Source organism: Anopheles nili, chromosome 2 (assembly GCF_943737925.1).
Source record: "Anopheles nili chromosome 2, idAnoNiliSN_F5_01, whole genome shotgun sequence".
In the NCBI taxonomy this organism is placed as follows: Eukaryota; Metazoa; Arthropoda; class Insecta; order Diptera; family Culicidae; genus Anopheles; species Anopheles nili.
Genome location: NC_071291.1, coordinates 22,549,746 through 22,564,735, shown reverse-complemented (window position 1 = coordinate 22,564,735; position 14,990 = coordinate 22,549,746). Strand labels below are relative to the sequence as shown.

The window sequence follows — 14,990 nt, the reverse complement described above, 5'->3', positions numbered from 1 at the left end:
ATGTAGTACCTGCCAAGATGTACTTTTCGTGAGCTAGACGTCCGCGCTTTACCTACACATTGCATAGCCCTCTTCAGTCAAACAACACGACCTGAACGCGCGATGGAAAGGGAGTTTTCCGGCATAGAGTGGGCTAGGAAAAGTCACCAACGACCGCCGCCACCGGTGCTTTTGATGGTTTTCTGTGCCTGAGCTGCCTGCGCTGGTGTTGGCTTTCCAAACGAGCCTAACGTTAAAATTCGCTTTAAAGCAAGCGACCAGGAAAATCATCCCCCCGGGAGGTGGGGGTTGGCTGAGAGCCACTGGATGGGGGTGGGAGAACGTGGCTACAATTCCGACTCTAGTATAACCAGCTACCTCTCCTTTTCTCGCACGCTGCTACACTATTTCGCTCTGTCTCTTTCTCGCGCGCGCGCGTTTTCACGCTTACCCAAACCCGCTGCGTCCATAGCTGTGGACTGATGATGGTCTCCTCTTTTCCACCCCCACCCATTCACCCACCCACCCGCATGCACCCTTCCACATACGTGTGCCGTTCATCAAACAACGTGTCATTAGACGGCCACAGTAGTAGTGGAGTGCGACGGGAGCAGCACCCAAACGGGAAAGGAGTGGCCAGGTCGGGGTTAGAGCTATTTTTAGTCATCAACGTGTGTGTTGAACGCGCGTCCCCCCGCCTTTACGTCTGTTGGCTTCCTCCACGCTTGGGCCAGTCCCCCCTCTCTCCCTCCCCGCTAGGATTCACCCCCTCCTCAATCATCATCGCCCACGGACGGCGGCGTCTTGACAAACTCGCGGCTCGCCTCTCATGTCCTTCGCCCACAGGGAGTTTGCGTTTTCGCGATATCTTTGATGTGAAGTGGGGTCGCGAAACGAAAAGGAGACCCGAGAACTCCCCCCGTGTGTTCGGTTCTGCCTTTTTTGTTGTCCTCGGCCTTCTCCCCGTGCCGTGCCGCGAGGCGCACGCCGGCTGAAACCAAACTGCGAACTGATTGTGTCCAGTCGCGTTAACAATTTAGCAGCCACCACCAACCCAGGGGGTTAGGTAGAGAGAGCGAGAGAGAGAGAGAGAGAGAGGATGCAAGGGCCAAAAGGAGGGAGACCGCGAACCCCCGGCCGGGCGACCGGGAATTGATTAAGCGTCAGAGAGTTTACATTATTTATGAGGCGGCGGCCACCGGTGTGGAGCCAAGGAGTCGTTGCTAAAGGTGTATAGAGGGTGGTGAGGGAGGGGGTCTGCGAGATGCGGGGGGTTGCGGTCGGATTAAGACACTAAACGGCTGGAAGAAGACGACGACGACGACGACGACGAGGACGAGACGCCGACGGATGCTGTGGTGTAAGCCTCCATGCATATTAACCTCGTTTTTCGATCCGTTTGAGCCGGATAGAGGGAGCCAGGGGTTTTTGTGGGTGCAAGGGGGGAGAAGCTCGATGAAATGCTACCAATTTTAATTGGAAAACAAGCGCGGTGAACAGGACGACACGCACGCACACACACAAGAAGTCGGACGCGCGAACATGTCGTCCAGCCAGCTCTCGCGATCACGCAAAAACCACCCCAGGCCGGCCCAGGGTGGGCGATTAACGATTCCGATGCATTAATTCGCGGTTGGCTCTCAAAACCCGCACCCCGCTCTCGAGCCGAAGCCTTCTCAGCATGCTTTTCCTTTTTTTGTGTGTGTTTTTTCCCAGTGCTTTTTAACGGCGCACGAAAACCAAATGCACGGACACACGAAGGAAGGATGTTTCGGTGTTTCGGTTGTGTTCGCGCGAGCTAGCCTGAATTTATTAAGTTAAATTTTACCGAAACACATCGAGCCCGCCTTGAAGTGGTGGATTTAAATGCCAAACGTGGAAAAACCTCACCCAAAAGCTGACTGACGCACTCGTAATTCGCCAGTGAGAGCCATTCGCAAAAAAAAATGGCGCCTGTTTAGCGACACAAAAGGCTTGATTTATGCGTATGATTCACATTTCATCCCGATCCGCATCTTGGCTCGATCGCGCTGTGCGTGTGTCGCAAGATGAAATCGTCCCTCTGTTAGGGTCCGATTGAGCCACCCATCCTAGCGATTTTAGATCGCCTTTTTGTTGCTGCTGCTGCTGCTGCTGTCTCGATCCAGCACCACAGCACGAGTAGGGGCTCTAAGCGTCCATCAACTCAGCTGGCAATTAATCAAAGGTTTAAACCGCTCGCCTTTCGGTTCCAACTGCCTGGGAAACGGATCCGCGATCGGCCAAGGTCCCAACCTTACCCCCCGTTTTTTAGTAGCACTCCCCTCGAGAGCCGGGGTGCTAAGAAACTGGTTTGTGCCGATCGATCAGGACTGGTGGGTGATTGAGGGGGGAGAGAAGGGGTGTTGTGCGACACACCTCCTCCTTGCGAAAAGGCCCACCCGGTGGAGAGACGCGGAATTGCTGTTCATGGACGCTACGCTTGTTAAATGAATGAATGCTCGCTTTTCTCACCCGCACACCACAAACGGGCAGGGGTTTTTTTGGTCAGCGACTCGTGAACAACTCCGATGGGGGTTGAATTCATAAGCAGAGAAACCGAAGGGTTGGGGTGGTAAATGGTAGCGAGCAGACGACGGAATGTAACCACAAATCCAGCCCCAGCCAGAACGTGGGGAGACCCTTGGTTTCTCGCTGCTGGGCACGTCATAAAAATATCCGCCAGATTGGTTTGTGTTGTTGATGGGGGGGAGATGTTGTTGGAGGACGGCACAGGCGGGAGGGTGCCATAAATGTGTCGAGTCCGCGATGGTGTCGAGGTGATAAAACCACAAGCGGCTCTCTCGCCTTCCACGACGATTCTTTACCCTCCACACGGATGCGTGACTTCCTGACATCTGTGCGCGCGATATATTTGTCGCGTGATGTCCTGCGACGGTGTTGCTGTGCGGTTTATGGTGCGAAATGTGCGTCTGCGTAACTCTTTGGGAGATCAAAATTTTGAGGTACTAACATTGCGAAGACATTGCAAATCATCCACCCCACAAGAGTAACGCTCGAATTGATGTGTCAAACGCGCCTGATCCCAATCATTCGGTGGACCAAAGAATTAAGCCCTAGTGAAGGGGCTTTCCGCCTTCTATTGCGATAAAAAAAGGGAACATGTCCGGCTGCGTCCGGTTGTGGTGGTGGGAGGGGGGGGGGGGGGGAGGGGGTTGAGGGAGAGGTTTTTGTGTTGATGTGTGCGATCTGGTTTGTGCTGCGTTATCAGTGAACTTAGTAATGGGCTTGCTGCTGCTGCTGCTGTTGGTCGCCGTTGGTTCTCTTCAAGCGCTTCTTTTTAGCGCTAAATCAACGCGGCTTCCTCGTGTTTCGGTTGTTGCGAGATTCGCCGTTCCCGTGAGCCGGTTTAAATTGGAAGAATCCGTCAAGGGAGGCGATGGGCAAACAATGATGTTACACTTTTTCCGCGCGCTGCGGATATGGTTGCGTGGCCGCCGGTTCGCGTTGGTTCGAACTGATAAATGAGCGTTACGTGAGGTGTGGTCGGATTTTTGCTCATGTTTTGGCACACACACACAAACACTTACACGATGACGTAGCCTGCCTCGCGGTCTGGCGGATGATGACACACGATGGAGGAACGGTTTTCATGCTGACCTTATCAGTCGTCACCGATATGAAGTGGTTTTCATTTGATTCAATTTAACTACCTCTCACCGCAGCTCACGTAGGCCATCTGTGATTTGTTGGTGTTTTTTTTGTGTGACTTTAGCTGAGCCTCATTTTGCCTAATCACGCTACTCAGGACGAGATTAGCAGTGAGCTTTTTTAAGGCATAATAATAAACAAAAAGGATTTAATGGGAGCTCTCTTGTGCCCCCCGGGGCATGCTGTAGGCATTTTTGTTTTTTGGCTGTATCTTTTCATTATTGGTTTGTGATAAATTTAATTGCATTTTGATTTGTTATGAAACGAAAAACATACAGGCTGTCGTTTAAACGAGCACACGACAATGTATGAGGTGATTGGGAGCAAATTCTAGCTATACGTTTGAAATTTTAGAATATTTCTATTACTGTACAGTTGTTTCAATTTACGGCGACCATTTTGAACCAGTTGCCAAACGCGCCTGTGTTGCGGAAGTGATGAATTTCCCGTTTTGGTTTTACAACTCACACAGCGCCGTTTCAGGCCCGCTTCTCCAGCTTTATGATCGAAATTGGAATCGAACGGTTGAGGGGTTTTTAGTTCGCTAATTGTACCGTCGTTCGATGAGCATGGTGTGGGCATGATTTGAAGTGTTATATTTTATCCGCTGTTCAACGTTTCACTTGTTGCGAAAAAGTCCAATAGCCTGCTTCAACGCTTTTCTTCTGTAAAGCTGCTGTGTGGTCGTCCAAAAATTTTATGAATTTTTGTTTTTGTTTCTTCTGTACTCACCTGCAGCTCTCTGCGTTTGTAGCAAGCTGGCAGCAACCCTAATGCAATGCATACGATCGTAATCACATCGGTAATGGCGTTATTATTGGATTTATTGAAGCATTATTTTGCAATATACGATAAGTTAGAGAAATGCCCTCGAAATTATTGTGTCATAACAATTGCAGTTTTTGCACGTTGCTGTAAGTGATAGTAACTGTTGATGTGTCACAATATATGTTATGCGATAAAGTACGAAGATTGATAGTATATAAAGAAGGAAAACATTCATGACATTTTTACTTTTAACTAACGTCAGTTTTTCATATTTTTATTGTTGTTTTCCTTCATTTTGTAATATTTATATATGGATCCAAAAGCTGCCCGATAATAAATTGAATTAGTGAATGCAATTAACGGTAAAAATTGAAGAAAAAAGTAACGGTGCATGATGCACATAATTCGATAACGCTCTTCGATTAACTTATTTTGAGCTCCCTGTTCTTTGAAGCTTCGGCCGTAATTGTTTTAAAACATTTTTCGAGCTTGATTGGTCATGAGTAAATTGTAAATCAATTTTCATAATCAGAAATGCAAGCATCAGGGAGTAATTGCAACATTGAATATATATCGCAAACATTGCCACAGGCTACTGGTGGATCTTTTTGCTGTACGCTCCCTTAGTCTCTGTGTCCACATATGTGACACATGATGACGCAAAACCCCCTGCCTTGCCTGTATTTTCATATTGTAGGTAGGAAAAACAGGAATTACGTTGTGGGTGCGTAGAGGAAGGAACAGCGTGAAGAGGTGGCTGATGCTTTGCGATATGGAATCAGTCATATCAGCCCGCGTAATGGTATTGATTAGATCGCTATGGAAAAAGAAATTTAATTATAGATAGTGTGACATTCCAGCAGCTCCTGCCAATTCTGAATGTCCTTTCGATATAGGATAATTGCTATGCGGTGTAGATACGATGCCCACCTTTACAGTTGCATGTTTTAGTAAACCAGCTAAACGTCTTTTAACTTCATGATTCTTTTGCAGATTCGTTCAACACCCGAGACTCAGCGGAAGTATCAGATTCGAAAACGCCAAAACACTCAGGAACGGTCGGCCACGTTCGTATGCTACACGTGCGGGGCCGATACGCCGTCCTCGCAATTACGCTTAGTGTACTGCTGCCCGAACGCGGAACGGGAACCATACTTTCCGTTCATCAAGTCCCTGAAAGCACCAACCAATGCTAGTCCAATAAGTCCACAAGGTAAGCCGTGCGTGTTCGCTGGAAGCAATCGTATTCCATCGTCCTGCATATTCACGAATAAACGTCTCTTTTTTTAGGGATGGTGCAAATATGTTCCACGTGCAATAAGAAAAATGCCCATCGAGCGGAAGGGGGCACTGTTAGCAATGTGGACGAACGTTATCCGTCTCCGACGAAAATGACGTCTAGTGTGATAAATGAGGTTGTAAGATATAAGGTAAATTTCGAAATTGTTTAAACGAAAAACTAAGCGCTACAATTGACCGTCGTATTTGTGTGTACTTTTAGCCTTATGAATTTACCTCCGCCCTGTCTGGAGGACCGCTGCGGGACCAAAAGGGCAGCCGAAGAGATTCTAGACCAAATACACCACCTCACCTTCAAGGGCCTGTAGAAAACGGCCACGGTCATCAGTAAGTATCTATGTTGAATCGGTCGATTTATTGGAGATCATCTAGGGAAAGAATTAAAATCAATTTACAATTTAATAAAGGAATAGCAGATAGAGAAACTTGAGCTTTGTAGGATCATTTACAGGAAGAAACATGAGAATAGATTCTAAGGCACTAATTGCATGGACTCATCGAAAATTAAAAGAAATTTTGATTGACTTTTGACATTCAAGATGGTACGAAAAAATTAAAAAATAAACTGCTGTAGGTCAAATGTTACCCAGAAATGATTTAGAGTGATAGGTATTACGAAGTAAGATATTCACACTGTAGTTGAATCCAAGAAAAAAAACATTTTTTTTTCTTTTCCCGCACTCGTTAGCCGTCTGTTATGGTTCAGGTTTAGGTTTTACTTTTTAGTTGTTTATTTCATATTTAGCCAGATGAGCTTGCGAGATTTATAAATGCCAATACAAAATCATGCTATATGATTAACACTGATACCATAAGTTATTTAGGATTAAGATTCCGGAAAATTTGAGGAAAAATGCAAAATAGCGAATGTAATGTAATGTAAACGTTTTGTGGAATGTTATGTAATAATTTATAGTCGAAGTACATCATTGCTTGTTTTATATAGCGAAATGTAGAATGAAACAAGGACTAAAAAAGAAATATTGTTTTGTTCTCATTTTAGATGTACCATTTGTAAGAATACGTTTCCCGCCACATCGATGGAGTATCTGTCCACTAGTGCTGAGCACATGAACTCGCACGCAATGCACTTTCCCTGCCTCAAAGGTAGCAATGATCAGAGCCGGGTGCTGGCCTGCAAGAACTGTGTCGACAAGCTAACGGTCCAATGGGAAACGATGGATGCCCAGCGAGTGCCGCTGGAACACCGGAAGTATATTATCCCTTCGCCAACACCGAATACGGCCTCAATTTCGCCCGGTGGTGGCAGCCTGGTTCGTGCCCAGTCCAGTCTTGGCGGTACGCCCCCTTCAACTCCGGCCTCAACTGTCCCGAGCACCTCGGTGTATTGCTTCATTTGTGGCCTGCATTCGGAGCTGAGCTTCGCCCGGTTGCTGTACGCAAATAAGGAGGTAATCGTCGTAGCACCGCAAATAAAGAAACCCCACCGCGCCAGGCTGAGCCTTAAATCGTTATTATTTGTATTTGCAGGGGTCCCGGCCTTACTTTCCCTTCCTGTTAAAGCACAAATCACCGCACAACGCGGAGCAGCTGCGCGGTGACAGTTCGGCGTTGGTTTGTACATTTTGTTATCACTCGTTGCTGAACCAATGGCGAAAGTGAGTAGCTCTGACGTGGCACCTATCAAACACGGATTATTTGTAATAATAAAAAAACAACTTTTAGATACGAGGCTCAAAGTAATATTCCTCCACCGAGCGAGCGCGATTACAACTTTCACGATTACTGCTGTCACCTTTGCGGCATAACGACTTATCGGAAGCGCGTTCGAGCGCTACCGATTCGAGAGTATCCGTTCGTGGCAAATCGAAAATGTGATGGCATTCTGCTGGAAAACGGTGACTATGCAGTGGTGTGTCTAGATTGCTACGAAAGTTTGAGGTAAGGCAAAATACCGCACCAAGGACGATGGTGTCGAAGTGAATTTTACTCACGCCGCATAATTTTTACAGGCAACAATCGGCAGAGTACGATCGATTCGGAGTAGCTATCGAAAAGCGCGAGTACAACTGGGTTGCTCAACCACCGCCACCAGAAGACAGTCCCGAGGTGTCGGTGGCCCGTCTACCTAGTGGTGAACGATCCGATAAGGCGATCAAAAATGTGAGTGATGCATTCATATCGATTGTGAAGCTTAGATACTGATGTTTAGTTTTCTGTTTTATCACACATTAGTCGCAAGGTGGGCTTCGCTCGGCCCCAAATAAGAAGAACTGCTCTGCGAAGGCTACGACCGACAAACGGGATGCATGTAAGTTTCAAAAACCTTTGAATTTTCATTCGTTTACGACGCGGTGTAAAACGATATTACTAAATTTAATACAACAAACATCAATTTTCCTTTGTCTATAATTCACTACTTCAACTTTTATAAACGCAAACAAGTGATAGATAAGTGTTTTTAATTCATACAATTTTCTTTCGCGAAAGCTTTTCTTAAACGGAAAATCGTATGCTCAATCGCGTGCAATGCGTTTTTAGCTCGCTTGCGAACCAAAGCGTGGCTTCTCGTAAGGAAAGCGATGGGTCGTGTCTAAAATAAGCATCCTGTTTGCAAACTCATTGGCCACCCGAGGGCGCCACTGGTGTGCCGCTGCCAGATGCACGTGCTGCAAAAGGAAAGTTGTTCTCATTCTTTTCCCCTATCCAGAATGCTCGATTCGTGCGTCGAGCGAGCGCGGTTTCAGTCCAACGGCAGGCGCATTTTCGTATTTGATCCCTTTTCTCCCAAGCTCCCGTCGCAAGCCGCCGAGGCCGTTCGGTTAGATGGCAATACATAACCACCCACTCCCCATCAATCCGGTGGACCTGCGGTTGTCATGGAGCAACGAAGCTCCTCCGAATGTTGGCTTCTGTTCAGTATGGCGCACTGAAGTGCAGGCGTGCGCATTGGTGGCATCCGTCTGCTGCCAGGGAACGGCGACGATAGTATTGTTTGTTTTTGTTCGCATCCCGTTTGCACTGCACTCGATGAAAATACACCGCCTGATCGGTTAACCGGGCCCATCCGTATCCTTGTGCGATTGTGCTGCCGGTGGCCGCCTCACCTTTCGAAATGCGCATGTGTCCGCACGGCAAGGTTTTTATAGCTTCCTCCATCTCCACCTGACGGTCGGTGGCATTCGTTATCCTTTCGTAGAGTCCTTGTTCGTGCTCCGTTGTGCGCTAGTGGTGTGTGCTGCTGGCTTTTCCGTGCACCCTCCTGGCGGTGTTGAGCTGTGTGGACACGATCCGAACGGGTGAGTGTGTATGTACGAATCGCATTCCTCGCGCTGTTTCTTACACTCCATCCATCGCCCTTGCATGGCGCTCTTTTGCACGTCAGGGGAAACAAGAGTCTGCGCAAATTACTCCGAAAAGAGTGTGTACAAATTACCATAAATTGGTAAGGAAAACCACAACACGAAATCGGATAAACGGGGCGCTTTAGCGCATTTTCTCCTCTCGGTGACGAGTAGGATGCGTGTGTGTGTGTGTGCGCGCGTTAGAGAGCGAAGGATAGAGCACATCAAGGTGTTGGAGGGTGTTGCTTGACGTTGAGCTATGGAGAGTGTCGTTGCTGGGTCGGAGTGAAGACGGTTAGCGAGACGAGAGTAGAGCAAGGAATGGTGGAGACCGTATCGCAGTTTGTATCCGTTTGATGGTTCCTTTGAGCTAAACAAACAAAGCATAAATACATAACCGTGGTCAGAGGTACACGCACACAACACGATACGAGACGTGGCGGAAAACAAGAGTCAGGATCCATTGAAAATTGGAGAGCAAGAAAGAGATCGCTGTTAAGCGAACGAATATTGGGGAGCTTGGTGAAAAAATCTATGTAACTTTTCGGATTTTCAACCTTATGCCACCACCTTAACTGGGTGCTACACGGTTGGTGTGGCGTTGCTTTCGTCCCCAATTGCTCTCCCTTCTTTCTTTGTCCTGTTTCCCATCCACACACCCTTATAGCACACCGGGTCGGTTCTTTTAACTCCGAAAGAAAGATCGATTACCGGCGGTCGTTTGCTAAGAAGGAAAACATGAGCTAATTTGTGCGGATTGCGCTGGATTGTTGGATTGTTGGACGAAGTTTATAATTCATCGAAATGGGCTCAAACGCTGGTGGCTGGTCGGGTGTTGATTTGCCAAAATCTGAACTTACCCTTCGCATGCCAACTCGCATCCTTCGAGTGGAATGATAGTTAAAGCAGTTACTGACGCACTCGCGGCGCAATTTAGTTTACGGACAATAACCGTTCGCGAGATTCCTCGGCTAGAACAATCATCTTATCGGATTATGGCGAGCTTTCCGTGCCGTCAGTCTTTTCAGTAGCGCCATCAAGCAAGGATCAGCGCGCGGAAGCAGTCGTGTTACAACCGAATTAAGCTGAGTATCTTAAGGTTTTCTCGCCGGCGCCTCCCGTCAGCATAAACATAGTTAAACGTGGGATTGGAACTCTGTGCCAAGTGGCAGAAACGAAGAGCGAGCGTTTCTCATTTGAGGCACACGTGGCCTGGACGGAATTATCCCCTCAAATCTTCCCGCTAAGATGCGAAGAGATGCCGTAAACCGTACGCCTTTCAGCAGTAAGTAGGAGCCGGGGTTTTTTCTTCTTTCCTCAAGACTGCTAGCGCTGCGGACGAAGCACGAACGGAAGTCCTGGCTCACGAATGAGCAGTCTGTATGGAGAAAGCAAACGGTTGTGTGTGGATAAATATTTCACCGGAATCGTTCTTCTCGAAATCTGCACCAGTGGATGAAAGAGAAACACCGAGCCCCAGAGTGGAAGGGAGAAGGCAAAAGTTGGTAAACTAGAACCTTCTTCCCACACCGTCCGCTGGTAAGTGGTTGGAAGCCCTTCGGTGAAGCCGGAAAGGAGGAGAATGTGTTAAAAAGGTAATATTTAGGGGGATGTTCAGTGAATAATTTGTTACGTTTTGTGTGCGCATCTCGCCCTCGGACGATTCCTGGCGAAGGGCGAACGTTGTTGGTGGGTTTTTTTTTCTTTTTTTTGTCAAGGGGAAAACAGTCCGTGACCAAATCGCAAGTGGTGCGGAGTGAGCTGAGGTGACCATTTAGAGAGAACTTCCGCTTCCTGTGCGCCGCGCGGCTGCCATTTTTGCTTTCTTTCTCGACAGCAATTTTCTCATTTGCGGTCGTCGAGTCACTTACACACACACCCCCGCTCCCGCTAAAACCATCCCTCGGGGGCGGGTAGAGGGAAATCGTTTCGGAGCTCGGCGTGAAAAGTCGGCCACCACCGTGAGAGGAACGCACACAACACTGTGTGTGTGGTGATATTAAGCGCGCTTTTATTTTCACTTCTCCCGGGAGGCGCTTGTTGTGCGGATGGTTGTGTTGCTTGGCGCGCTGCCCTTCCCAAACCGCAGGACGTTTTTGGGGGGAAAAAAGGGATCACATTTAAAAGGCGAACTTACTTCCCCGTCCGTGTGGAAATTGGGAAAGCAGCCAGCTGTTATGAGCGAGGGTGGCATCCTAGCAACGATTGCAACGGTTGCCGCCGACAAAAGCAGCAACTCGGTGTGTGCCGTAACTTGTTTAGGGACTCGCCATGTAATCCTAAATGCCGTGGGGTGGTTTTATGGGAGCGTGTGTGTGTGTGTGTGTGTAGGTGCGTGACGGAAAATTTGCGGGGGATGAGAGCCGGAATGCTGCGGACGCATGTGCTGCTGGCTGAAGTTGAGTTACTTAAGTCTTTTAGGATGCTTGATTTTACGTCTCAATTTCGCATATTTCATGCTCCTGGTTTGGGGTTGCTCGCTTGTATGGCTCATTTTAACAACTGCTCTGTGTTGTTTGAAAATTCGTTTCAAACATGCTTGACTATTAACTTAACTAAAAAGAGGGGAGCGTTGAAGAAAATGTTTGCAGTCGATAGAATTTTCTGCTCAAAGATGCTATGCGTATAAACTGTACAGGCAAAGCCCTATTTGCTGCAGGACGGATCAAGACAGAACGTCGAGTAAAGTTGCCGCCTGGTATCGAAATGAAATTAACATTGATTTTTGCCGAAACCACCGACATGAAGCTAATGAAACCGAACCGGGGCCGAGTATCCTTTTGCCTGAGGTGCGTGCACGATACATAACCGCTTCTCGACGAACCACCACATCAACTATACACTTGATGAGTGTACCTCGTGCCAGCCACCGTCTCCGGTTTCCTGCGTGCCACTCAAATGCTCATCCAAAAGAACACCCCACCACCGTATTCGTGGAGATTGGTGGCTTTATCGTTAAGCCCTGCCGGTGTCGGTGCTACGCCATGTTTCGCGCCGTGTGAAGAGGCACCGTGCGTTTCCGTGGGTTCTGCTTTCCGGTCGAAAATGTTCCCCCTCTCCGTTTCGGATCAATTTTCTCCCGCTGCACGATTCCGTGCGAGGATATACAGAGCTGGCTGAGGCTGACATTGGGCTGTGCTGGGGCATTATCCTTCGCTCCGCGTGTAACCGCCCGGGCGCGCGCGCGCGCGCTCGTGGTGATTATCTATGCTTTGGCGTATTTTATTGGCTTTGATTACAGTTCACGCGGCAGTAATCACTTTAGTTGCCCGATGGAGAACGGCGGCATTAGGGGTGGGAGTGGTAGCGCATTGTATGGTTGCGAGACACACGGGGCATTGTGTTGAAGGAAATTTTTCACCAAATACCAGCCCTACTGCTTGGTAGAACATTCACGTCAGTCGAACAGTTGAGTTGAGGTGTGCCTGCTTTTGGGCTTTGGCTACCAGAAGCGGCTCCTGCTGAGAGACAGCGACTGGTGGATAATGAAGATCAAACGAAATGAGCGTAAGGCGTTTGGGTTTGGGGTTTGTATTCAGGAAAGTCAAACAAACAGCAGGAAATGAAATTGAACGCATGTGTGCGCAAACTGTGATGGGTGATTAGATTATTTCATCTAATGCATTGTTTAGCTTTGATTTGCTTTCCGGGTTGGGGAAATCCATCGTGGGTAAGTTATCCACTCGCGATAATGTTGAGTAAATATGTCGCTACGTGATGCTCGGTACATTTCGAGATGGTAACTTGCTTTGATACAGTTCTGTCTATGCTCAGTGTGTCTTCATTCGAAACCCTCGTTTCATGGTAACGTCGGTATTTAATTGCCGATGATTATCTCCCGCCTTTGGCCCGACCGTCGCTTGGGGGAACTAAAAACTCCCTGTTGTGCACAGGGTTTTCCCATCCCTCCCACACCGCCGGAAGGGGTTTTAAACCATTTACCAAGTGGCAAGCGAACATCCCTCCGACAAACAATCTCATTTTCGCTAAGAATGTGTAAACGAGCGGCGTCGCATGCCTCGAACCCGTTCGCCTTCTTGCAGCTCCGTGCGGTTGGAGCATTACTGGCTACACCCTCGGCACAGGTCGCACAAGGTGTGAAAACCTTTGAAACCATTCCGGAATTCTTCCCCGACCGCCGACCGCCTTCCGGAGGTGGGAAATGTGCTCCGGAAGAGAACCGTGCCATGGGCTTGGTGGAAATTCTTTTGCGCGATAATGGCGAGCCCGTGGGCGCAGGAAAGAACCGCAAGTCGGTTAGGTGAAGGTGAAGCAGGAAGCTGGGAAAAACTCCAAAAATGTTGGTACTCTATTTCGGAACTTGTCCAAATGGTATGGTTTTGATAATGTGTAAAAATAAAACCAACCGGATTTGTCTAGTCGAGACGGCACCGGGGGATGTTAATTATTTGGTTAAAATATTTTCATTTGTACGTCTTAAATATTGCAACTAAATTTATTGCAACGACCAGCATTTGGGAGATTTTCAATCAAATTAATACAAACACTTCCAGCAACGTGTGAAGTGGAGCGAGGTGCTCTGTGCACTAGGGATAGTTATTTCCGGAAATTCTATCGATGCGACGGATAATCAAATTTGCTAACATAATAACATTCCTCTACTCGCCTGCAAGAACTGCATATTGTACCAGCACTGTCATGCGAGATGCATGAATGCAATAGGTTCCATTCAATCGAGTTGATGACGTCCTTCTAAGGCAAATCTAACTACCCAAGTATTGTATAAGAGCCGGAAAAACTGTAGCAAGTTTCATGTCAAATGTATGTAATTAGAATTAGCTGAATCTGGGTCATGCAGGACAAATTCTAATTTCGTATGGCAGATTCACCGTATACTGTCATGTTATGCTAAACTTAGTTCGAGTTGTAAAACATTCATTAGCAATCTTTGTTTTGATGATGTTGTGGCTTTCGTCTGAAATGTACGATCCTGGTTTTTTTTTACATGTCTTCGTTTTATTTTAAACGAAAACGAGTCTAAAATTCTTTCGTCCAATTTTACATGGATGTAACGCTGATGACGCTGACGGGCCCATGTTTGTTTCCATAAACAACCCCGTTTCGATATGATGTTTCCATGCTGCATTTGATTTGATTTTCATTTCCACGTACACTCCTGTACGATCCATTGAAGCCGTAGGTTATTCGAATTCCAGTGCTATTCCTAGCATCATAAATGTTGCACAGTTCCTCGACAGCGTAGCAAAAGGTTGTGATTGCCATGCTTGTACTCGATGTAAATTGAGTACCCCCGAAATCCAGGCAGACTTTGCTAGCTAATATCAGTTGCCATGGTCTCTGCTAGAACGCGCGGAAATGTCAATCAACTCAGACCTTCATAGCTACCGGTGCCGATAGTTTAGCGTTAGATGCTGCGATGTGCTCGCATACGATGCAAAAGGAAAGCTTAAAATAAAAGCAAACATCACACTTGATGATCAGAAAGGCTTAGGATGAGGAAAAAGCTACTCGTTAGTCAGGAAGTAATAAGCGACTGATCTGTCGAATACGGAGCATAGGTAGTGACTACTCTTCAGATAGTTTTTGTTCCCATGATAGCGGTAGACTATCTCTTGAAGTATTAAATAAAAACTGTTCCAATGTATGCTTTTTCAGATCCATTTTTGCGACGATACTCTTTGCAAATATTTTGAGCATATCGAACGAGCATCAAATTTCTGACATTGCACACGAGTGCTGCGTAACCGAGTAACCGTAACCAATAACCGGAAGAACTCATGATGGGCTTAAAAAGTCTTTTATTGCTAGAATCGTCATCATTCCCTTACAGAAACCTTTTCAAAGCTGTACTACACGGTATTAGGACAGTAACATCTGCCTTTATTTTTAATGATCTATCACGTTAATAGAACTACTGCATTAAATTAATGTCTTGCGTTTGATTATGACACATACTCAATTGGTAGG

The 14,990-nt window shown here is 47.2% G+C and overlaps 1 protein-coding gene across 1 annotated transcript in view; it reads left to right on the top strand.

The window, feature by feature from the left end:
* Window positions 1-14,990, top strand: part of LOC128721045 (uncharacterized) — a 73,995-nt gene that overhangs the window by 28,731 nt on the left and 30,274 nt on the right. Inside the window, exons 5-12 of the mRNA XM_053814753.1 lie at window positions 5,431-5,650; window positions 5,728-5,867; window positions 5,939-6,063; window positions 6,740-7,148; window positions 7,228-7,355; window positions 7,423-7,638; window positions 7,710-7,860; window positions 7,933-8,008. Of these exons, the coding sequence (XP_053670728.1) occupies window positions 5,431-5,650; window positions 5,728-5,867; window positions 5,939-6,063; window positions 6,740-7,148; window positions 7,228-7,355; window positions 7,423-7,638; window positions 7,710-7,860; window positions 7,933-8,008 (1,465 nt within the window). The remainder of the gene's footprint in view (window positions 1-5,430; window positions 5,651-5,727; window positions 5,868-5,938; window positions 6,064-6,739; window positions 7,149-7,227; window positions 7,356-7,422; window positions 7,639-7,709; window positions 7,861-7,932; window positions 8,009-14,990) is intronic.